Here is a 25,792-nt window from a genome sequence, read left to right on the forward strand (position 1 = left end):
CAAAGAAGCAAGTGTGTACCTTACTCAAAGGGAAGCTTCAGTTTTGTGAGATGAGATTTATTACTTGCGAAGCAGTTTTTATCAAGACCTTCAGTAGTTGATTTGTGTAACAGAATGGAATATACTGTTAAATGATAATGATCTTATCTTATAGGAGTAAAAAGATTGATATTTGCCTTAACGTTATCTCCCTTTGTTGGTCAGATGGGTGTTATGTGTAAGTCCATGAGTATTTTCCTGTACATACGCACAGTAGATGACCACAAAGTGTGTCATGCCTAAAGCCGCTGTCCAAATTCCCAGCTTCCCTTAGCTAGACCACAGCTGTAAGGTCTGAACTTTGTCCATGAGCTTGGGCCAAACTACAACCGTACCACTAAGTGGTGTATAGACGGCAATGTAAGAGAAATGCTGGTTAACTCTAAGTCTAATTCTTTCCTAGGCAAACAGTGTCATATGGTCAGCACTTCAAAATGTGCTGCCTGCTCTTTCAAAAGATCGTTTATAGTGGTGTGAAATACTCTGCATGGATTGTATCTCTAAAGGTGATGAGGCAGTTGAAGATTTTTAAGCATGGGGCTTATAATGTAGCATTTAGAAGTAAAAATGAGATGAGCATTGTCTCTCCTGGATGGACAAAAATGTGCTATCAATGATGTTTTTAAAGAAAAGCAAGATAGAAGACCAATAACCTGGGAAAGAAAGAGTGGGACAAATCAAAAGGAATAGCTGTTCAGCTTCCTTCTGGGGGACTCAACATGTCACCCTGCTGCAGAGCTTTCTTTACTCTCGGCCTCTGCATTCACCGGACCAGCATCAGTGATGTTCCATTTCTGCACCCACCTCCATATTTATCCTCTCTTATGCTCCATTGTTGAGGGAAGTCCTCATTTTTTTAAGTTAAAAATAACTCCAGTTTATATTAAAGATTAACAAAATTAAAAGTAAAGAAGGTGTGGTTTAGAGGGGAGAGGAAATAGCATGAGGGAGGATCAGCATTTGATACGCTGGATTAAAAGCCAGGAGGATGAAGTGAGCTTGAGTAATGAAGAGAGTAATATCCCCTTTGTCTTGCTTGTCGTTTGAAATGTACAGGGAGCTTAGAATGGAGGCATACAGCCTGAGAAGCGAGAAGAGACACGTTAGGCACTTTTCTATCAGTTACTTGCCTCAGTCTAGTATGAGGTGTGTTCTAAGAGCACAGGCATAAGCCTACGGGGAGTGATGAAACAATGTCCACGTGTCAAAATTATGAATAACAGCATTGATAATGATAATCAGTATCATAAGGTAATCACCGTATGAAGTGGGTGGCCATGGTGTTTGGGAGGTAATCTTTGATTCATAGCACAGCCTTTCATGGTATGGGTGGTAGGGGCACCAGAATTGTCTCTGCAAGGTTTCAAAAATATAGATTGTTGAAAGAAACTAATTCCTTTGGTTAAATGGAGTCATGGATTGAGAATTAGCAGACATGTGTACAGGTAGAATGAAGCCTGAATAGACGCCTCTTCCATCTCTTCCTTCTCCACGTCACCTTTCTCAAACCAATCACATGTTGTTAATGTTCGCCTGACACTGTCGGGACTTACCGGCCACATAGGAGTATGTTCTCCAGCATTTACTCTTCCTGCTGTCTCTCTCTTCCCCTCTTCCCACCTCTCCTATCCTAGATTTTCCTGAACGTGTTTATCCCTTCTTCTTTGTACAGTTGGCAGTTTTTCAGAGCACTTGGATCAGATAAATGGACGAAGCGAGTGTGTGGACAGTACAGATAATTCCTCAAAGCCATCCAGTGAACCCGCTTCTCACATGGCTCGGCAGCGATTAGAAAGCACAGAAAAAAAGAAAATCTCTGGGAAAGTCACAAAGTCCCTCTCTGCCAGTGCTCTGTCCCTCATGATCCCAGGAGGTAGAGAGATACTACTTGCATGAAACTGTGTGATTTGTGCATGTGGTCCCGTCCCTCCTCTCCCAATTTGGAATGCTGAACGAGATGCAAGATTGCTTGAAGTAATAACGGGTCATGTCCCAGGACAGCTCTTGAGAGCTTCTGCCTGCAGACTCTGAATTCTTCCTGCAGGATTTGTAGGGCCCCCAAGGAGCATTTTGGCCTATTTCATCTCACTTTCTGCATCAGGGGTACAAGAGAGGCTTCCTTCCCATGAAAGCTTGTTTCTGTTTTGTTTCCTTTCCTTTTCTTTTCTCCCTCCAAGTTAAATGACAAATTTTCCTTCCTTGAATAATTTTTTTTTTCTCTAGACTGTATAATTTATACACTTTATAGAGCTGTTTACAGCATTTGTGTTGGAAAGCTAAGTATATAGTTTTTCTCATCTAATGAATGAGGAAAATAGTGACAGAATATAAGCTTTTCATTCTGGAGATAGAGTCACAGACAGCATTGAAATTCTAGGTTTTCCCAACCCTGTCGGTTGAGCTATGCTTCCTCCTACTGGTAGCAAACCATCTTCTGCCCTGTTTTGGAAAACTGGGCTTAATTGAAGTTTTGTTGAACTGTAGTATTTTCCCACAAACTGGTTTTGCCTCTACTGATCTCTAAGTCTGTAGTAATCCCACTGGTAGAAATGAAATATACACCCTGATGGTTGTGATATCACTCCAAATGACAGCAAGAGACTCGAGTTATATTGCAGATGGCTTGTTTTTGGAAGAATACAGATCATGTATAAAAGGGATTGTTTTTGTTTTTAAAATTTCATATTTGTGCAAAAAGCAATTTGACATAAACAAATGCTCATTTGGGAGTAGTGCTCAGTCTAGCAGATTCAGTTTCTGGGAGGTGTCCCGTTTAGCTCCATAAAACAAACACCTGTATCCCTAGTCTGTATGACTCTTCATAACCTGAAGATGATGGTCCCGGTGCAGCTGCACAGACAGGAAGGTAAGTGGGATATGGGCCAGTGTAGTTTTGAAAGCTGGTGAGGAAGTCTATACTTTGGTAGAATAAGGAAATCATTCAATTTGGGGAGATAAGGGAGACCATCAGAAGGTAAAGAAGAGGGGGCCTGGCCTTTCAGCAGTTTGGATCTGTGTGTGTCCACAGTGCCCTACTCCCACCTGCATGTCTTGAAGTTCCCTGCCTGCCAGCATGCATCTCTTCACCTGTCCTTTGATTAGACAGAAGGGATCCAGCAGAAAAGAACCAAGATGCTACATGAAGTCAGAGAGGGAAGGAGCATGGGTTGTGGTACAGTTGGCTTTGCTCTTTGAACAAGCATAAGAATTGAAATAGTGGGTAGTATGGATACTTTCAGCTTATGGTAGCCACAGTGGAACTCACCACACCCTGGTGAGCCTTCAGTAGCACTGGGAACTTTGTAGCCTGGCTCCAACTGAGCTCCTGTGTAAACCTCAGCATGTTTTGTAGATTATTCTGCCTTTTCTCAAGTGCACACACACACACTGACAGTCTCACATAACTGGTTAAGGTCTGTTTAGATTCATGTAGATGAAACAGGGATATGAACTAAAAATAAAAGTGTTCATTTCTGCTGCTATAACAAAATACTTTAGACTGGGCAAGGTAATAACAGAATTTGTTGATCACAGTTCTGGAGCCTGGGAAGTCCAAGATCAAGGTGCCGACAGTTTCAGCATCTGACGAGGGCTTGTTCCTCATGGACAGCACCTTCTCTGTGTCCTCACATGGCAGAAGGAAAAAACGAACTCTCTCCAGTCGGTTGTATAAGGGCACTAATTCACTTATGAGGGGCAGAGCCCTCATGACCTAATCACCTCCCAGAGGTCCCACCTCTTAAAACCATTACTTTGGGGGTTAGGTTTCAACATAGGAATTTTAGGGGGACACAAACATTCAGAGCATAGCAGTTTGCTTCTAAAACAAAGAAAGCAGTAGATTTGGTGTTTTGGAATATGCACTGAGATTCTCTTCAGGTTTCTCTATCTCACCTTCATTATCCTCTCAGAGACCTTATTAGAATTGCAAGTAATATGTGAAGAGAATCAGTTGTCACCACAGTAATGGTATTCGTTTATAGAGAAGTCACCACTTCATTGTTTTCCTGATTAAAATTTCTTTCCTTTTTTTTTTTTTTTTTTTTGTGAGACAGGGTCTTGCTCTGTCGCCCAGGCTGAAGTGCCGTGGCACAATCACGGCTCACTGCAGCCTCAACCTCCCAGACTCAGTTGATCCTCTCACCTCAGTCTCCCAGGTAGCTGGAACTATAGGCACATGCCACCTTTCCTGGCTAATTTTTTTGTATTGTTTGTAGAGACAGGGTTTAGCCATATCACCTGAGTGGTCTTGAACTCCTGGGCTCAAGCCACCAGCCCACCTTGGCCTCTCAAAAGTGCTGGGATTACAGGTGTGAGCCACTACACCCGGCCAGTTAAAATTCTTTAATCAGTATTCATTCAATAGCATTGTAGAAATCAGCTGGTAAATTGATAAACTGCTTTCCTGGCCATGTGTGTTGAAAAGGACCATGTTAAAATTGTTTAGTGAAGAATTTGGAATCCAGTATCTGTTAATATAATACATACAGTCTTCACATGAAAACACACTTGAAATACATGCATCTATGATTTATTTCTTTACTTAAAATAAAACTTTAAAATGTCACAGCCAGAAGGTAATCTTTGTGCTGTCTTTTAATAAGCATAGAAACTAAAAAATTTTTTTCTCTTTCCTAACTGAAAAATTAGTTAAAATAGCAACACTCTTGAAGTTTGACAGTTTTGGAATTCATCCTCGTTACCGATAGAAACATTTTTATATTACTTTGTCTTCATTTGGCTATTGGAAACAAATGGATTTGTGTTGTGACTGTGCCCCCAGTCCTGGCAGGGCTCATGGGGTGAGGGTTGCCTGCATGGATGCTTGTGTGAGCCACATGGGCTTTGATGACTGGCTTCTTCGTTACAGATATGTTTGCTGTTTCCCCTCTGGGAAGTCCAATGTCTCCCCATTCCCTGTCCTCGGACCCTTCCTCTTCACGAGATTCCTCTCCCAGCCGAGATTCCTCAGCAGCTTCTGCCAGTCCACATCAGCCGATTGTGATCCACAGTTCAGGGAAGAACTACGGCTTTACCATCCGAGCCATCCGGGTGTATGTGGGAGACAGTGACATCTATACAGTGCACCATATCGTCTGGGTAAAACCTGCATGTCTCACACTTGGCATTTTTCATTTCCAGCCAAGCTGGAGAGTGGATAGGTTGGCTGATAAATAGCAAATCTATTTACTTTTAAGTTTGCATTTGGGACCTGTTTCATTTTCCTTTTAGAACTCCATCCGTGAATGTATACGGTGGAATTGAATTTAGCAAAAACGAGTATCTCATAATTCTGTCCAGTTTTCATATTTGATTGTTCTTTCTTACATACCAAGCTGGTAGACATAGTCAAAGGCAATCCTATTTCCATCCTTCTTTTATTTTTTCTTTTTTTTCCTAGCCTTCTTTTTAAAAATTACCTTCTCAAATCACATGAAATGTTTTGGTCATTCATTTTTATTTTTTCTTTTTGACTCTGGTACTTTCAGTCTGAATCACCTGAAAATTTCTGAGTACCATAGAAAGTTTACTATTTTAGAATAACGATAGAACAGGAATAGTAACCATACCTGTTAGATTTTCTATTAGAAGCTTAGGACATTTGCTAATTAGCTCATTATTCTTCCAGAAGACACAGTAGGTGTTAGAGTTGTCATTTGTTTGCCTACAAATATCCTCTCCTCTTGGACTTTAGAACGTAGAAGAAGGAAGTCCAGCGTGCCAGGCAGGACTGAAGGCTGGAGACCTTATCACACACATCAATGGAGAACCGGTGCATGGACTCGTCCACACAGAAGTTATAGAGCTCCTACTGAAGGTATTGTATTTTTTTATGTCAGGGCCATGCTGATGAGACAGCATGATGGTACAGCCCCAAAGGGACTAGTACCAGGAGATTGATTACCCTGTGGCACACCCATGTCTGATTACTGAGGAAGTATTCAGTAATCTCAAGTTTAAAGACAAAGATATTATGAACTCTCTGGTTTTATGTAATGAAATGATGTCTTTATTTCTGCATACTCATTCCCTAATTTAATTTTGCTTCTCATTCTAAATTGTAAGTAGTAAGAATTCTCTTTGTTTATATACCTTACACGGTGACATCTCTTTGGGAGTCATCTGTCCTAAAGGTGACTTTCTTCAGGAACTTCTAACAGGTTTCATTCTAGTATACAAGAAGACAAAATTGTATTAAACTGTGAGGTTCGATCTGAAGGTTTAGTCTGAGAATTAGAGTTCCTTTGAAAAACAAAATTGTAAATATATACACATGTACTATAAATTATAAAAAATAAGTGGTAGTGAAAGAAGAGGTTCTAGCAATTATTAGGCCTCCCTCCCCTCCATACAAATTAACTTAAATAGGGATCAATTTATATTTAAAATGTAAGCTGAATAGAGCCTATGGAGTAAGAAGGTCACAGGAAGCATGACTGTAAATGGAGAGAAAGGACACACACTGATCCTGTCAGACTGTTCTGTTTAGTTATTTGATTTGCTACTTGCTGACTCTAGAATATAAAGTTATGGTTCAAAATACGGATCTGGTTAAAACAAATAAAGATGAATGTATGGGTTTGAGTTAAAATTTTCACAGAAAATGAAGGCTAATTAGTCTATGATGAGAAATGGAGTCCCTACTTAGAGAATTATTTTACAGATCAACAGATTTATGGACGACCTCTTGTTTCTTAAGCACTGTGCTTTGGACTCTGGAAGGGGCAATGAGCCAGAGAAATGTGAGCATAGCTGCAAAGAACCTACAGACTATTTAGGGAGACAAAGCATAAATACATATAAACATAAATATTTGCACATCATTTAAATATAACGTTTATTCAGACTGTTTCTAGCACACTTGCTCTGAAGCAGGTGCTGTTGTAGACATTGGTTACATGGGGACCGAGGTGTGGTCTCTGACCTTGAGAAGTATGGGAGATGTAAGTGAGCAAAAACAACAACAACAACAACAAAAGAAAACACAATTTAATTAAGGCTGTAGGAGAGAGAGGAATGTCATACTTTTGGAGAGAACATTCTATAAGTGGGGAGAGGCCTCACAGGGAAGTGACATTGAACTGGAATTTGGAAGGCACTGTAGAGAAGTGGGTGTGCACATCTTTCAAACATGCAGTTAAATGACTTTTCTCCTCTCTTCTCTGCCATTTCCCCAGACCACATAAGTGTATCTTCCAACAATTCAGAGTCTGGCCTAGGTCCCAGCAAGAGTAAATATTGTGTATATCCAAAGGTCCAGTGTGTAGTAGTAGATGGGAACATCATTGCCATTGATTAGTTCACAGTATTAATGAGATTTTGGTCTTGGGCTCAGACCTTGGGCTCAGGGGCTGGGGGCTCAATAATTTTGTGGGATTAAGGTAAACCATGAAGTTTTCCTTTCCTTGCTGTCCAAAAGTTACTATAAAAGGAGCCAAGTTCCCTGTGGCCACTTTTATTATTTCCTGATTCATGTTTTGCTGTACATGTCCTTCAGTTTGGTAGCAAAAGCCTTAAGATGACTGGAGTTAGCCTACCCTTTTGGTACATATGGCCACTGCTTAGAAACAAATGCCACTTCTGGCACCTATGTGGATAAGACCTGAGGTTTTTCGATGAGCATCTGTCTCTGATAATATTTTTTGTCCAACTGGGATGGAACAATGATTTCAGAGTGAGCGTCCAAGAAATAGGAGGCAGAGCAGGATTGCTGACTGAGATCTCTGGACTGTGAAACTCACCTGCAGTGACCATACACTCCTCAAGACAGAAGTCAAGATGAGACACAAAGTTCATGAGTCTCACCAGCTGCTTCTCTCACAATCCTGAATCCTGTGGTCCATGGTGGTCCCTTTCAGCTCAGAACCACCTGTTGTGGACAAGAACCCAGGGAATTGTTTGGTTTTTTTATCCTTTGTTTTCAGTTTGTAAGGATTGCAAAGATAGGCTGACTAAGGTGCTTACTCTTTAAAGTGCTGCCTGAACTTTTCTAGGCGCTCGCCTTGACCCTTTGTATTAGAGAGTAAGTCTGTGTTCTGTGGAGGAGCTTCGCTCAGTGTCACTCATCCCACTACACGTTTTCCAAATCTTCTTATCAGTGATTTAAAAATGGCTAAAGGGATTTCAAATAGTAATATGTGTTTTGTCTTCTACATTCTTTATAGCAGCGTTATATTTTATGCAGAACAGCTCCTGCGACAGCGTATCTTTAGATAGTATCATATGTCTGTTCACAACATCAGAATAAGAAATAATATACTGAAATATATATATTGAGAAATATACATTGGCTTATTTCGCTGAGACATAATTGATCACTTTCGTGATTTACTTTGTAAAGTATTTTAATAGAATTTTGTATTTTAAAACTTATCTTCCTGCTTCTATGAAATTTGAATGTGTATTTCCCCTAGAGGACTCTGGCAAGGTCTCTTAGCAGACTCAGATGATCCCATTTCTATTATCTTGCCCTCTTCTGGTTATGGAGCACCTTGCACAACCCAAAGCCTTCATTTCTGGATGCAGTCAATGTGTGTCACTGAAACTGCTTAAACACAGTGGAGTGGAGAGCCATTGGCACCCTTTGAAGCCATGGTGTACTCTGTCACAAATCCAAAGAGCATCCTGCCTGTGTTCATAACGGAAGCACTCAAGAGGAGTAAGCAATGTCATGAAACCAAGAGGATACAAGGGATTTAATTATCTTCCCAGTGAACTGTGTAATCATGCTGCTTCCTTCCAAATTTAACCAGTGACTCTTGATATCAGAGTATTAAGTGACTAGTGTCAGTGCTGGGCTCCTGTGTGCCATCATTGGTTTAACAGCAGGGAAGTTGGCTGTATTATGGTACTCTCAAATGCTGTTTACACAGTGTTTTATACTTGCAAAGGACTTTACAGAATGTCATGGCACTCTTAGAGAAAGGGGGAGAAGTCCTGACAGAGGGCTGTAGGTGTATGTTTAGAACTGCATGACTACCTGTACAGTGTTTGTCTTTTGGATTATGAATATAGTGAGCATTTTCCATGTTTCATAGAATCACATTTGGTCTTGTTTACCTTCACAACTTCAAAGTGAACCTGCTATGGGAGCACTATCTTCCATGCATAGACAAACTTGTCTAAAATCACTCAGCATCCTCGATCCATGGAATTATACAATGTCATGGTTATCCAGTTCAGCTCCCCACTGGCTATGTGAATCCCTGACAGTGTCCTCCTTCAGCGTCACCTCAAAGCTTTCCTGCCATGAGGAAAGCTTGTAGACAGCATCAGTCTTTCTAAAAACAACTTTACAAGTAGACCGAGGTCATTCTTCACCCACTAGTGTTACAGGTGGAGATGATACTTGGCCCAGTCCTATTACCTGTTCCAATTAGCCAGACTTAACTTCTGTGATCCAAGAAACTTTCTTCTCAACCAAGCTGCTTTTTAAGTATAGCATTAGTTTAAATCCCCAATGCATAGGAGAAGCCGTAAAACTTTACCAGCCTCTACTTCAGAAATTTCCTTTCCATGGGCACTGGGGAGCTTCTGTGTACTAAAATGGGGGCCATCAAATAGCTTGATTACCATCCACCCATATCTGTCAAGCCCCTCATATGCACAGAGCCTTGTGCAAAATACCACAAGGGCCACACAAAAATGACACGTAAGAGCTGGGCACAGTGGCTCATGCCTGTAATCCCAGCACTTTGGGAGGCTGAGGTGGGTGGATCACGAGGTCAGGAGTTCAAGACCAGCCTGGCCAAGATGGTGAAACCCCATCTCTACTAAAAATACAAAAATTAGCTGGGCATGGTGGTAGGCTCCTGTAATCCCAGTGAGACAGAGAATTGCTTGAACGCGGGAGGAAGAGGTTGCAGTGAGCCGAGATAGCGCCACTGCACTCCAACCTGGGCGACAGAGTGAGATTCCGTCTCAAGAAAAAAAAAAAAAAGACACATAAGGATAATAGTTAATGGGGCAAGAGCGCTTGATGCCTGCCACACTCTTGTCAGTGGTTTTACAGGAATAAATGCATGTAATCCAAACAGTTACCCTCTGAGGTAGGTGCTATAAATATAAATGTTCCCATTTCACAAATGAAAAAAAAACAAAAGCAGAAGAAGATAACAAAGCAGCCTAAGCTTATCTGCTGGAAAGGAGCATAACGTGATTTGCACCCAGGCGGTGTAGCTCCAGAGCCTGCACTTTCCACCACAGCACACTGCTCTACATATGAAGTCTCCAGTTGCCAGTAACTTAGAGTCTAACGTTCACAGGGGGAAACAGTGGCAATGCCAGGCTAAAATCAAAATGTTCAACTTAAGTAACAGACTATAAACATGGCAGAAGTTCCAAAAGAGGGATGGCTTTTCTCCAGCGTGGACAGGAATGGCGTCAAAGAATTGAGGGTTATCTATGCAAGGCTTTGATGGATGAGTGGCGATTCAGTTAGTCAGGGGTGCACAATAGTCTAGGCCAAATAATGAGATGTGTAAACACGAGGACAGGAGATATCAAGATTTATGAGGTATACAAGTGAACCATCAGGCCGAAGCCTGGGTTAATGTGAGGATACAGTGTGCAAGATGGCCAAGATTGGGTAGTGAAGGGGTTGAGGACGCAGGGATGCAGGGGGCCCATCCCCCATCTGTACTTTCCAGAGAAGGAAATGCAAAAGTGGTCGTTCGGTGAGTTACCCAGGGCCAAACTGATAAGCTAACTTAGAGCCAGACCGAGAGAAGAAATTGGACAGCCTGACTTCTGCTATTGTATTCAATTCCAGCAACTTGAAATAATTTTCTTCATACTGTGCACCAGTCATGAAAATAGTTTAAAGTAAAAGTGAATTAATTGAACATTCAACAGTCTGCCAGCTGCATTTTTGTTATTTTTTTCAACAAGTGCTACAGAAATTCTCCTATATGAGGTCAGTCATTAATCAGGAGAAGTTGATTGTGGGTAAAGCGACCTAGTAAGCCACCTTGAGCAGTTCAGGTAGCACTCGCTGTAGCTGACTGGATCCACCAGGTGGCAGGCTTCACAAATCTCGCCTATCACTTTTCCAATCATTTACCATTTTTGTAACCATTAATACTTCCAACCTAATTATTGTACTCTGCATCCTTTGTGTCTGTATTTCCCCTTAGAGAAGTTGTCTTTGACATATGCCTGTAAGTTAAATTAATTTTCCTCTGGAACAGCCGTGTGTGGAGACAAGAAACAGAACCGGGCTTGGTCTTTATAATGGTAGGAGCATTTGTACTGAGTCTAGTGATGTGCTGTCATTTAGCAAGCCCTGGTCTTCACTATTTTCTGATGATAAGTATGTTGAGGATTTATATGTGTCTCATACAATTTTATATGTTGATGGCTCCTTCATTTTATCTTGACAGTCTTATACTTTGACCATGCCACAAGTCAATCAAGTGCCTGTTTCCCTCACCACCACTCATTAAGTACCAGCTACGCACTGTGCCAGGCTCAGGAGAGGTGGAGAGGACTGGGGGGCATTCCCTTCCTACAGGGAGCGGGGTTTGGTAGGAGGAGCATTGGGGGTGAGCAGCAAGCGAGCCAGTCTTCCACTGGACTCTCAGTGACCTTGGGAAACAAGAGCCTCGTTGTCTCAGAACCCGTTTTCTTCATCTGCAAAGGAAGGACGACAAACTCTTCCAGGCCATGAGGGTAAAACAAACAACCCTTATGACTTGTTTATGAAAATACATTTAGAGAATATATATGAAAATGGTTTAAAAATAAATATATGCTTTTAAAATGCCAGGTAGCATTGTTAGTCTCTTATGGCTAGAGATATAGAAGTCAATCCTGAATTGTATTAGAAAAGAGCAGAACTGGATTCCAGCTCAAGTGGCACACATGATAGAATAGCCCCAGTGATCATTGTGGTTCTGCACGTCCACTCTCTGCATATGGAAGAAGACTGAAGGAACATCAGTGACACAGGAGCTCGCCATGCTTGTTGCCCCTTTCCTTCACCATAGGAAATACTAAAATTTCAGCATAGCCTCAATTTGTGAAGAGAAGACCCCACTCCAAAAAACCTTCAATAGTAGACCTTACATACTTACAAAATGATTTTTCTCATTAAAGAACAAATAAAATGCAATCTCTACTATCAGATAAAGGTTTATTTTTAATGTTTTGGGGCTTGCATAAAGAATGTTTATTATTTTGCAAGAGAAAACAAAATAAACTGTTTTCTCTTGTTGAAGTTAAAGCCCTCTTTCCCTAAAATATTTTCTGCAAATATGACATTAAGTATGAAAGTATATTATCTTAAACATACACAGAATTCTAAGTCAGCCGTGGTTGTGCGCTCCTATAATCCCAGCTACTCAGAGGGTGAGGCAGGAGGATTGCTTGAGCCCAGGAGTTCGAGGCTGCGGTGAGCTGTGATCACACCACTGCACTCCAACCTGGGCAACAGAGCAAGATCCCATCTCAAAAAAATTTTTTTAATTAAAAAAAATTAAAGAACTCTAAAACAAATAATAAAATACTAAGACCTTCCAATATTAAACTGGATGTAAGACTGAATAAATCATTTCTTAAAGAAATACAAATAACCAAACTAAATAAGGGACAACATCAAACCGTATAAGAATTTAAACATAAGAAATCATCGGCTGGGCATGGTAGCTCACACCTGTAATCCCAGCACTTTGGGAGGGCAAGGCAGGCAGATTGCCTGAGGTCAGGAGTTCAAGACCAGCCTGACCAACATGGAGAAAGCCCGTCTTTACCAAAAATACAAAATTAGCCAGGCCTGGTGGCACATGCCTGTAATCCCAGCTACCTGGGAGGCTGAGGCAGGAGAATCGCTTGAACCTGGGAGGCAGAGGTTGCAGTGAGCCGAGATCGTGCCATTACACTCCAGCCTGGGCAACAAGAGCGAAACTGTGTCTCAAAAAACAAGGAAGCAAAAAAGAGAACAATAGCAGTAAGGAAATATTACATAATTTTGATTCACCCATCACATAATTTTGATTCACCCATCTGATAGGATATATTGCGCAGCCAGTAAAAATCATGTTTTTAAAGGTTATTTAATGATAAAGGGAAACTTTTTCCAAATTATATAATACACAATGAAAAAGCAACATAAAGCTGTAAATAAACTGAGATTTAAATTAGTTATAAAGCATGTGTACATGTGTACCTATTTACACATGCGTGAGAAAAGACGAACAGGAAATATACTGAAATATGACTAGTGGTTGGGTGGTAAGCTTCTCAATGTTTTTTTTATACTTCCCTGTTGTCTTCTTACTGTAGCATGGATTACTTCCCAAATCAAGGGGGAAAGTAGATGCTATCTTTAAGACAGTCATTCCCTGTCTTTTCCGTCCTCTGCTGCCACCATACCTAACTCCCCCTAACTCCCCTTCACTTGGTACCACGTTGAACTGAGCTCTAGGTATCTTCCATGCATGGGCCTTTAGAAAGATCCTTTTCCTTGTACCTCTTGTACTTTCATGGTAATTGGGGCCATCTGTGACCTTGAAAAGACAGGTTTACCCCCTGGTTATTATGAAATTCAAGAAGGGTAATTAATGCCAGGGACTACTCACCTACCCTGGGCCCCCCCTCGGCCTGACTGCTGACTCTGTGCTCAGTTGCCCTAGAGGCTGCCCAGCAAGCCTCTTCCCAGGATTGAGAGAAAGGACACCGAAACTCACCAGAAATTACCTTACCCTGTATGACCTGGTTAAAAAGATGTTTCCCACTGGCTGGCATAAATGTTTCAGTTCTGCAAACTGACAGGTTTTATGGTGATAGAAAAGAAGCCTTTTAAAATAATTCAAATTAAAAGTTTCATTTGGTTTTGTTACTCTACAATTTTTAGGCCAAAGGAAAAACACAAAAAGGAGAAAAAAGAAAAATCAACCAAGAGCAGACAGCCACTGGGCACATTACTACTTAACACTTGTGGAAGAAGTAGTTATCTTGTTTATAGTGTTCTTTCCTTGTGTTGCACTGGGTGCAAAAGGCTTTACAGACTTGCTCTCATGTGGTCCTCAAATGAGCCCCAGGAGATAGGTAGGATTATATTGTTAATTGGTATAGGAGGTTGAGGTGTAGGGAGGGTAGCAGGCTGCTAAGGGCACAGAGCTTGGATTTGAACTCAGATCTGTGGACCCCAGAGCCTACCCTCTTAAAGAACCTTCATATTTTGCCTTCCACCCAGTTTGTATTCTGACAGGACTTCTTTGATTGAAGGGTTATATAGAAACAGAAGGCCTTTTATATGTATGCTCCTTTCTATTTGTATTTGTCTACGAATCTCTCATCTCTGTTCTGATCTTGCTTCATCACAGCATTTCCCTTTAATACCACCTCATCTTTTCTATAGAGTGGGAATAAGGTGTCAATCACTACTACCCCATTTGAAAACACATCCATCAAAACTGGACCAGCCAGGAGAAACAGCTATAAGAGCCGGATGGTGAGGCGGAGCAAGAAATCCAAGAAGAAGGAAAGTCTCGAAAGGTTAGTAAAATCAGTATTCTTTTTAAGTTTGGTGTATACCTATGTTGGGGAAAAGTTACCCCTTAATTAAATGCTTACATATGAAGAAGATCTATTTTTCTGTGAGAAATTTTATGTTATGGTTCACATATATGTATACATTAAAGTCCATATTCATAATAGCATTAATTTCCATGGTAAAAGGATTTACATATTTACATTGTAGAGGATTCAGATTGTTTTTTATCATGTGTGAATGTCAGGAAAAGCCCTTTGCTGTTTTTTAAGCCTCTTCACTTGATTTCAGTTGAGTTGGATTGAGGAACTGGATCTTCAAGTAGTTTTTCACATGAAATCTACATTTAAAATGCCCTTTACATTATCAAAAAACAAACAGTTGCTATTTTTAAAATGCCAGATATTCTAAAATAACCGTATCTTTAAAGATTCCAAATAAGCCTAGAAATAAAAGGGCTTTGTTTTACTCACTGAAAAACGAACTAGCTTACATACTTCTGTAGCCTGGCAAGCACCGATCAGTATCTTTTTGTGCTGCTTGCAGACACTAGCAAGATGTATGTGTTTCTGGCAGGGCTGTTTCTTTCTAGGCAGCTCTCTGGATGTGCCTCCTTTGCAATGCCACAGCATTTCTTCTTTACCCAATTGGACCTGATGAGTCACATCATATTAAAAAGATTTTTGATGATAGAAATGTAGAAAAACAAGCAAATGAAAAACCATGTATTAACTCTGGGGGGAAACAATAATGTTATACAAGAAAGGAACAGAATTATGTTTCATATGGCCCAGCTGTGAACAATATTTATACTATAAAATGCAATATTGGCCAATTTTCTAACCAAAAATTTTGCTTTCACTATATTGGGAAGAGTAGAAAAGGGGAAATACATTTGGTTGCAAGGTAGAAGGGTGTTGTGTAAGAGCTTAATTATCATCTTTCATAGTAGGAAATCAACAGATAATTTCTAAAACTGAAAAACTAAAAAATAGCAGTGCACAAACATTTAGCAATATGTAGACAAATGGGAGAAAAAACAGGTAAAAGAATACAAAGTGACTTCTTTGGGGAGTAGAGAAAAACTCCAGTAGAGGAGTTGCTGTTTTTCGTTGTACATTTATAGAACTATTTGACTTTTTCACCCAAGTACACTTACTACTTTGATTAAAATTACACACACACCAGTTCTTCTCTTTATTATTATGCTTTACATTTTGGCTGTGCTTTAAATCATTTAGAACAAATTGTTTCAAGGGCTGGCAACCAGAAACTTTCTGTTTTAAGCTCACGTGGAGTGGGTTAGATCTTACCATATATAGGCTTATATGGTAAAAGAACTCTGCACAGCCTGATACCCTACTAAGCTGTCAGAAGCTGTGCTTTTTGCCTTAAGATGTGCTCGTTGAGTAGCAAGTCTACATTTGCTTGTGCTGCAGTACAGTGTCTGCTGCCCTGCTGATATGATACACTTCAGCTTCGCCTTTCTCGGTTTTTCTATGTCATTGTACAGCCTGCATTGTTGTTAGGAATATTCAAGAGCCCACAGTGGAATAAGCATAGCAAATAGCCCTTCATTGGCCTCTGCCTAGCCTATCACCATTAAATAATTTGATTTCCAGTACAATGGTTTTGCTTCCAGAGGTTTACTTTGTATTACCTCTTAGTTAAATTGTGTCCACATATTTAGGGGTAGGTACTCAGAAGCTTTCAAGCAAAGAACATCCTCCTCATAAACCTAACAAGTAAATGAATGTATTTTAAACACATTTTATATTTTTCCTATTTTCCCAACTCTTCTTCAGTGTTTGGAATTGAGAGAGCCTCCACTGTCTACTATCAAATGCTCTTCCTTTACATGCTGTAAGAAAGTTTCTAATAGGAAAGTGGTGTTCCACTCTTTAACAGGATCTACTGTTGTATGCCTGTCCCTCACACGGAGTTATTGAACTAAGCACACTGGTATTTTGAGGAGGCAGGAGTAGTTCTGAAAGAAGACTCTGAACAATTTTTTCCTGTTTTTGCTCTAGGAGGAGATCTCTTTTCAAAAAGCTAGCCAAGCAGCCTTCTCCTTTACTCCACACCAGCCGAAGTTTCTCCTGCTTGAACAGATCCCTGTCGTCGGGCGAGAGCCTCCCAGGTTCCCCCACTCATAGCTTGTCTCCCCGGTCTCCAACACCAAGCTACCGCTCCACCCCTGACTTCCCATCTGGTGAGTGAGTCTCCTGGTCTAAACAGCAGAGGGGAGGAGGTAAAGTCGTGTGAGGTCCCAAAAAACATGAAGCTTGTTCCAGCTGAAAGAAAGCAGGCTGAAGGTATAAATTATAAAGATAGATTTATAGAGAGGTCATAAGATGTGGCTATTCTGACCAATCAAATAAGAAGTTGGGGACTAAACCTTGGTGTGGAGAGGTTTATCTGAAAAGTGTTTATTCCACTAGTTAAATGCTGAGACAATTTGCTGACCTTACCTGGCCTTACCTAATACAGTCTGGGCTACAACCGTGGAAAAAAAGGGGAAAATGACCATGGATGCTCACAGCCTTCTGTTTTCCACCCACAGGTACTAATTCCTCCCAGAGCAGCTCCCCTAGTTCTAGTGCCCCTAATTCTCCGGCAGGGTCCGGGCACATCCGGCCCAGCACTCTCCACGGTCTGGCACCCAAACTCGGCGGGCAGCGGTACCGGTCCGGAAGGCGAAAGTCGGCTGGCAACATCCCACTGTCCCCGCTGGCCCGGACGCCCTCTCCAACCCCGCAACCCACCTCCCCGCAGCGGTCACCATCCCCTCTTCTGGGACACTCACTGGGCAATTCCAAGATCGCGCAAGCCTTTCCCAGCAAGATGCACTCCCCGCCCACCATCGTCAGACACATCGTGAGGCCCAAGAGTGCGGAGCCGCCCAGGTCCCCGCTGCTCAAGCGCGTGCAGTCCGAGGAGAAGCTGTCGCCCTCTTACGGCAGTGACAAGAAACACCTGTGCTCCCGCAAGCATAGCCTGGAGGTGACCCAAGAGGAGGTACAGCGGGAGCAGTCCCAGCGGGAGGCGCAGCTGCAGAGCCTGGATGAGAATGTGTGCGACGCGCCGCCACTGAGCCGCGCCCGGCCCGTGGAGCAAGGCTGCCTGAAACGCCCGGTCTCCCGGAAGCTGGGCCGCCAGGAGTCTGTGGATGACCTGGACCGCGACAAGCTGAAGGCCAAGGTGGTGGTGAAGAAGCCAGATGGCTTCCCAGAGAAACAGGAATCCCACCAGAAATCCCATGGACCCGGGAGTGATTTGGAAAACCTTGTTCTGTTTAAGCTGGAAGAGAGAGAGAAGAAAATCTATCCGAAGGCTGTGGAAAGGTCAAGTCTCTTTGAAAACAAAGCGGCCATGCAGGAGGCGCCACCGCTGGGCAGCCTGCTGAAGGACGCTCTTCACAAGCAGGCCAGCGTGCGTGCCAGCGAGGGTGCGACCTCGGATGGCCCGGTGCCTGTGGAGCACGGCCAGGGTGGCGGGGACTTCAGACGGGCCCCTGCTCCTGGCATCCTCCAGGATGGTCTTTGCCACTCCCTCGACAGGGGCATCTCCGGGAAGGGGGAAGGCACGGAGAAGGCCCCCCAGGCCAAGGAGCTTCTCCGATGTGAGAAGTTAGACAGCAAGCTGGCCAACATCGATTACCTCCGAAAGAAAATGTCACTTGAGGACAAAGAGGACAACCTCTGCCCTGTGCTGAAGCCCAAGATGACAGCTAGCACCCACGAATGCCTGCCAGGGAACCCCGTCCGACCCATGGGTGGGCAGCAGGAGCCCCCACCAGCTTCTGAGAGCCGAGCTTTTGTTGGCAGCACCCATGCAGCTCAGATGAGTGCCGTCTCTTTCGTTCCCCTCAAGGCCTTAACAGGCCGGGTGGACAGTGGAACGGAGAAGCCTGGCTTGGTTGCTCCTGAGTCCCCTGTTAGGAAGAGCCCCTCCGAGTATAAGCTGGAAGGTAGGTCTGTCTCATGCCTGAAGCCGATTGAGGGCACTCTGGACATTGCTCTCCTGTCCGGACCTCAGGCCTCCAAGACAGAACTGCTTTCCCCGGAGTCTGCACAGAGCCCTAGCCCAAGTGGTGACGTGAGGCCCTCTGTGCCACCAGCTCTCCCCAACAGCAGTGGGAAAAGGAGTGATACCACCAGTGCGAGAGAGCTTTCTCCTTCCAGCTTAAAGATGAATAAATCCTACCTGCTCGAGCCTCGGTTCCTGCCCCCCAGCCGGGGTCTCCAGAATTCACCAGCAGTTTCCCTGCCTGACCCAGAGTTAAAGAGGGACAGGAAAGGTCCCCATCCTACTGCCAGGAGCCCCGCAACAGTCATGGAAAGCAATCCCCAACAGAGAGAGAGCAGCTCCCCCAGATGCCAAGACCACACGACCGACCCCAAGCTTCTGACCTGCCTGGGGCAGAACCTCCACAGCGTTGACCTGGCCAGGCCACGCTGCCCGCTCCCACCTGAAGCTTCCCCCTCAAGGGAGAAGCCAGGCCTGAGGGAATCGTCTGAAAGAGGCCCTTCCACAGTCAGAAGCGAGCGCTCTGCTGCGAGGACTGACATACGCAGAGAGCCCTCCATGGAACTGTGCTCTTCAGAAACTGTGAAAACCAGTGACAACTCCAAAAACCTCCTCTCTCTGGGCAGGACCCACCCAGATTTCTATACACAGACCCAGGCCATGGAGAAAGCATGGGCGCCGGGTGGGAAAACGAACCACAAAGATGGCCCAGATGAAGCGAGGCCCCCGCCCAGAGATGACAACTCTCTGCACTCAGCTGGAATTCCCTGTGAGAAGGAGCTAGGCAAGGTGAGGCGTGGCGTGGAACCCAAGCCCGAAGCCCTTCCTGCCAGGCGGTCTCTGCAGCCACCTGGAATTGAGAGTGAGAAGAGTGAAAAGCTCTCCAGTTTCCCATCTTTGCAGAAAGATGGTGCCAAGGAACCTGAAAGGAAGGAGCAGCCTCTACAAAGGCATCCTAGCAGTATCCCTCCGCCCCCTCTGACCTCCAAAGACCTGCCCAGCCCGGCTGCCAGGCAGCATTGCAGTTCCCCAAGCCACACTTCTGGCAGAGAGCCGGGGGCCAAGCCCAGCACTGCAGAGCCCAGCCCGAGCCCCCAGGACCCTCCCAAGCCTGTTCCTGCGCACAGTGAAAATAGCAGCCACAAGCCCCGGCCTGGCCCTGACCCGGGCCCTCCAAAGTCTAAGCACCCCGACCGGTCCCTCTCCTCTCAGAAGCCAAGTGTTGGGGCCACAAAGGGCAAAGAGCCTGCCACTCAGTCCCTCGGCGGCGGTAGCAGAGAAGGAAAGGGCCACAGTAAGAGTGGGCTGGATGTGTTTCCTGCCACCCCAGGCTCCCAGAACAAAGCCAGCGATGGAATTGGCCAGGGACAAAGTGGGCCCTCTGTCCCACTGCACACTGACAGGGGTCCTCTAGACACCAAGCCACAATCCACCAGTGGTGGGCGGCCCCTCGAGGTGCTGGAGAAGTCCGTGCATTTGCCACGGTCGGGACACCCAGGGCCTAGTGAGTCAGCGGACCAGAAACTGTCCACTGTCAGTGAAAAGCAAACCCTGTCTCCAAAGCACTCCAAACCATCCACTGTGAAAGACTGCCCCACCCTGAGCAAACAGACAGACAACAGACAGACAGACAAAAGCCTGAGTCAGCCGGCCGCCACCACCGACAGAAGGGCGGAAGGGAAGAAATGCACCGAAGCACTTTATGCTCCCGCAGAGGGTGACAAGCTCAAGGCCGACCTTTCCTTTGCGCAAAGCGAGGCCAGGTTGAAAGGCGCGGAGCGGCCAGCCGCGGTGGTGGGGAAGGGCTTCCCTGAGGCCAGAGGGAAAGGGTCTGGTCCCCAGAAGCCACCGACGGAGGCAGACAAGCCCAGCGGCATGAAACGCTCCCCCTCAGCCACCGGGCAGAGTTCTTTCCGATCCACGGCCCTCCCTGAAAAGTCTCTGAGCTGCTCCTCCAGCTTCCCTGAAACCAGGACCGGAGTTAGAGAGGCCTCTACAGCCAGCAGCGACACCTCTTCTGCCAAGGCTGCCGGGGGCGCGCTGGAGCCTCCAGTCCCCAGCAACAGGGACCATAGGAAGGCTCAGCCTGCGGGGGAGGGCCGAACCCACATGACAAAGAGTGACTCCCTGCCCTCCTTCCGGGTCTCCACCCTGGCTCTGGAGTCACACCACCCCGACCCAAACACCGTGGGCGGAGCCAGCCACCGGGACAGGGCGCTCTCAGTGACTGCCACCGTAGGGGAAACCAAAGGGAAGGACCCTGCCCCAGCCCAGCCTCCCCCAACTAGGAAACAGAACGTGGGCAGAGACGTGACCAAGCCATCCCCAGCCCCAAACACTGACCGCCCCATCTCCCTTTCTAATGAGAAGGACTTTGTGGTACGGCAGAGGCGGGGGAAGGAGAGTTTGCGTAGCAGCCCTCACAAAAAGGCCTTGTAACGGGGCAGGCCCCGGGGCAGGACTGTGGAGACCCGTCCTGAATGGGCGACTGTCTTGACTACCTTTCAAAACCAGCACTGTGTGGGAATGTCCGCCAGGCAGAGCTCGGAGCCTCATTGAGAAAGGGGAGAGAGAAAGACAAAGAGAGGACCTTCTTCCAGATGCCTTCCCAGTTGTAACCGGTAAAACTGTTACCAGATAGTGTTTGTACAAAAGCAACAAAAAAAAAAAATTACCTTTACAGTTGAGGGTTGTTGAGGAAAAAGATTTTCTCTGTAAATATATACACCGTGTTTGGTTTGGGATGTAGAGTCTATACCTGGCTGCTGATTGCGTCGTTTACTACAGCTTTTTTTAAATAAGATTTTTGATTTACCATTTATCATAATGTAGTAATGAAGCAAAGTGGTCAAAACTGGGTGTATGTGACCAGAGATACACCCATATTCGTGTATATACACATCCACCTACATGTTTTGGTCTGTGGTTTAAGAGACTATTTCAAGGTTCCATTTTTATAAGCTAAAACATTCTAAGTAAAGATGGAAGAAAGCCCTAAACACAGTAGATTGTGAGTTTTTATGTGTATTTTAACCAGAGTTTCTGATAAGTACTGTGTCTGGCTACCTATATTTCCAGATCTAAAGCAAGAACTACTCTAAGTACTGCATTTGGAATCCTCCTCCATTAGGAATGGCCAGGACAAGTGGAGCTAGCCATTTTCATTACATGGCCATCCCAATGGACACTGGATCCCTGGTCCAACTGTCTAAAAGGCCAGTTGTGCCTGTCTGTGGATGTGGATGTCTGGCCTTCACCTGAGGTAGAGCGGGGACTATAAACACACATCAACTTTCTTTCTATTTCCTTTCTTTTCCTTCTTTTCAAACTCTTAAACTTAGGCCTTTATGCTGTGAGTGACTAGTCCAAGAAGCACACATTTAGTAGTAGTCCTGCACCAGCCCTGCTCTTGAATAAAAAGGAATATTACTGGCTGCACCCAAATCTTCTAGTACTTAAGTCGAGTAATAAGCATCAGGCATTGGAAGAGGTTTTAAATTTGCTTTTTTGAGGAAAAGAACTGGGGGTAGATTTTGGCATCGTAGCATATCGATTAAGGAATAATCAGGACATCAGATACATTTTAATACATAGCTGGGGCCTTACGTTGTAGATGAAGCTTGCTGTTTTTAGCAAGTTCCTGGGTTTCACATTCATTTCTGATGCATCTAGTAGCTCCATACATTTCATAACCTGATCTCTTTATTTGTATGCAAAAAATACTGTCTTAATACAGAGCAGCATTTTTGTAACAAAGAGACTGGCTGGAGCTATTTGGTGCTTGAATGTGACCATCCTTTTTACTTTTGCTAAGCCTTATTTAAATTTTGTATACCGTGGAATACGTAGAATTTGTCAAATCATTTTAGTGCTGAAGGTTTTTGATTTTTGTTTTTGTTTTTGTTGTTGCAGTTTCTTTGGTGGCTTGTTTTGTATTGTAAGATGGCACTTGCTGATATAAGTAGTAAGGCACTAAGAGAAAATACAGATAAGTATTTATAAGATGCTTGGGAACCATAGCAGAATTTTTTGTTTGGTTTTGCAAGAGAAAAAAATTACCAATAAATAATTAATCTACCACCCAAACTCTCTTGGGGATGTCTTAGTATCTTCAGACTATAAAATTGTTCATCTAAGTACAGCATCATCTTACGGCCCTATGGATTGTAAATCTTCTAGTGAGGCTGTAAACTCCACTCTGAAAACAAAGGCATAACTTAACCGACTGCTCAGTTGTCCTTCATTGTAAAATGAATTGGCATTGGGAAAAAGGAAAAAAACAAACAACAAAAGAAAAAAGAAAAAAGCCTCCTCCTTGCCCCTAATTTTTTTTTCCATATGGTTTTAGCCATTCCCCATCACTACATTGTGAAGCTATAAAAAATACATATATATACTTTACAAGAGTTTAAATGAATTTCAAAACTGGTCTCAACGTTTATAATACGTATCTGTGTTTGGCAGTTGTCATAACCCAATCCTACACTCAGCCATCGGGACAGGTCTATCGGGGAGATAGTTCATGGTTTACAAGCCTTTGCTTTTTAACTGTTCAATTTCCTTTAAAGCACAACTAGCTATTTGTTTACAAATGATATTTTTATGTATATTTTGTATAGCGTATCATCATTTTGCCAAATACGTTTTTCATTATGAATGAGTAAAGAGTACTTAAGGTTGCATTCATGTATTACACGTTTGTTGTTGTAAACCTCTCCAATCAGCTGGTAGAAATTCTCCTCATTGTGTTCTATTTGGTCGGTCTCTGTATGATTGTAGGATGTGCTCCTTGGTAGTACTCCCAGCTGTAGATTTACCAGCTTAAAAGTTTGTTAGGATCTGTGCAATAAAGTGTTTGCAGTCTTATTTTCTCTAAGAAATTCCTTATGGATGTCATAATTGTTGTATATTGAACAAAGTATTTATACTTATGCAGTTGCATAACATTGAAATAAAAATTTAGCATGAAAGATAATGACTTGTAAGTTTTTTTCTAATATATACATTCCACCTCCAAAAAATATTACTGATTATTACTCTGGTATTATGGAAAGGATGGGCTTTTGCAGATTACTTTTTGCTGAGTGGAACAGTTTGCCGCCTTTTTTTTTTAAATGTACACAAATATTCTTCAACATTAAGTCCTTTGACTGGGCATAATGTTGAAGAACATTATGCTCACCTGTAGTCCTAGCTACTTGGGAGTCTTAAGGCAGAAAGATGGCTTCAGCTGAGGAGCTGGAGACCAACTTGGGCAACATAGACCCTATCTCTACAAAAACTTGAAAAATTAGCTGGGTGTGGTGGTATGCGCCTATTGTCCCAGCTACTCAGGATGCTGATGTAGGAGGATTACTTGACCCCAGAAGTTCAAGGTTGCAATGAACAAGCTGTAATTGTGCCATTGCACTCCAGCCTGGGCAACAGAGCGAGACCCTATCTCTTTAAAAAAAAAAAAAAAAAAAAGATTAAGTCCTCCTTTAACTTCTTCCTATTTTTTTCTACCAACCTTCTTCCTTTCCTGCAGAACTTACCAACTTCTACACCCACACTCGCCATCTTCCCACACTCAGAGGGTCTTAATTCTCCCTTCTCTGTGACACCACCACCACCTCTTCTCATTCTCTCATGAACTTGCTCCATCTATTACCATATTCTGCCTCAGCTTTCTCGTTTTCCTCCCCACCTGTCTCTTTCCTTTCAGAAAACCCCTTTCTTTGCCTGGCCTTTTCCCTCTGTCCCTTCTCAGGTGACGTTCTACAAGAGGAGTCTGCACTTAGTATTTTTGGGTCTTCACCCCTTTTAAACCTGGCTCTGTCCCCCATGCTATCAACATTGCTGTGGCAGAGGTCACCAGTGACAGCTGACTCTAAAGCCCTCTTGTCAAGACATCACTTCAGTAGACCATCTTGAGAACTGGTCTGTCCCTGACAGCCCTCTCTCCTAGTTGTCTTCAACCTGTTCTTTTTCTCTCTTTACATAATTTCTTCCTTGTCCTCTTGTCCCTTTAAATACTGGTGTTCCCTGGGTTCATCCTTGGTCTCTGAGCATTTCACCTTGGCTCAGGCACCTCACACTCAAAATGTCCAAAAATGTGCTTATTCTGTGCCCCTTCTCTCAGAGCTCACTGTATTCCCCATCTTTTCTCCAAGTCAGATCCTAGATTTCTACCTAAACTCTTTTTTCTTTCCTTACATCTAAAAAAAAAAAAAAAAGTTTCACTGATTTCACAATATACTCTTCCATGCAATCCATGTCCCATCTCTATTGTGCTACTGGCAGCCTTAGTTTGGTCTCTATCATAGTCTCTCTCCAGATGACCTCAACAGCCTCCTAACTGGTTTTCTTGCCTTTGCTCTTACCCCTTCTAGTCTGTTCTTTACAATGTCCCTAGAGTGATGTTGCTCAAGTGTAAGCACACCATGTTACTATCCTGCTTTAAACTTTTAAATAGCACCCATATTCTTTGGGTAAAGGCCAGTTCCTTAAGTGTATCCTTACTCTAGAGAACTCCAGCTTAGCATGTGTGCTGGACTCAGACATCTGGAGGAAGCCTTTTGGAAAGGCCTGGACTGACCTGTGGACCCTCTTTGCTTCACTGTGTATCTGCCTCATGGCACTCACTGCATTATTTTGGAGTTATCTTTCTACACGTGTATCTTCTTTGCTAGACTTCAAGCTCCCTGGTTCTCTGTCTTGTTTTTTACTTCTAGGACAAAGCACATAGGAGACATCAATAAATATTTGCTGATATGGTTAGGCTTTGTGTCTCCACCCATATTTCATCTTGAATTGTAAGCCCCATAATTCCCACGTGTCAAGGGAGAGACGAGGTAGAGTAACTGAATCATGGGGGTGGTTTCCCTCATGCTGTTCTCATGATAGTAAGTTCTCATGAGAACTGATGGTTTTATAAGGGGCTCTTCCCCACCCTTCGCTCAGCACTTCTCCTTCCTGCTGCCGTCTGAAGAAGGTGCTTGCTTCCCCTTTGCCTTCCACCATGATTGTCAGTTTCCTGAGGCCTCCCCAGCCATGCTGAACTATGAGTCAATTAAACCTCTCTCCTTTATAAATTGCCCAGTCTTGAGCAGTTCCTTATAGTAGTGTGGGAATGGACTAATACATTTGCTGAACTGAATTGAATAAGAAAGGAAGTATTAGTAGTCGCTACTGTTTGTAGCACATTTACTGGGAGCCAAGTAACACACTAAATACTTTATTTGCATCTTCTCA

General features: G+C 43.6%; 1 protein-coding gene across 15 annotated transcripts in view; it reads left to right on the top strand.

Annotated features, from left to right (window-relative positions):
- Positions 1-23,534, top strand: part of MAST4 (microtubule associated serine/threonine kinase family member 4) — a 576,418-nt gene extending 552,884 nt beyond the window's left edge. For 9 of the 15 annotated variants that reach the window (XM_017959601.3, XM_017959602.3, XM_009208547.3 and 6 more), the window contains 6 exons: positions 1,712-1,912; positions 4,910-5,139; positions 5,735-5,857; positions 14,399-14,535; positions 16,561-16,742; positions 17,094-20,998. In XM_017959601.3, coding sequence (XP_017815090.2) covers positions 1,712-1,912; positions 4,910-5,139; positions 5,735-5,857; positions 14,399-14,535; positions 16,561-16,742; positions 17,094-20,998 — 4,778 coding nt within the window. Of the gene's footprint in view, positions 1-1,711; positions 1,913-4,909; positions 5,140-5,734; positions 5,858-14,398; positions 14,536-16,560; positions 16,743-17,093 lie in introns of all 15 variants that reach the window. The other 6 variants (XM_017959603.3, XM_003899752.5, XM_021940158.2 and 3 more) reach the window with 3 other exon arrangements.
- Positions 23,535-25,792: the final 2,258 nt, after the last annotated feature.

The sequence above is a fragment of the Papio anubis genome, chromosome 5 (assembly GCF_008728515.1).
Source record: "Papio anubis isolate 15944 chromosome 5, Panubis1.0, whole genome shotgun sequence".
Classification (NCBI taxonomy): Eukaryota; Metazoa; Chordata; class Mammalia; order Primates; family Cercopithecidae; genus Papio; species Papio anubis.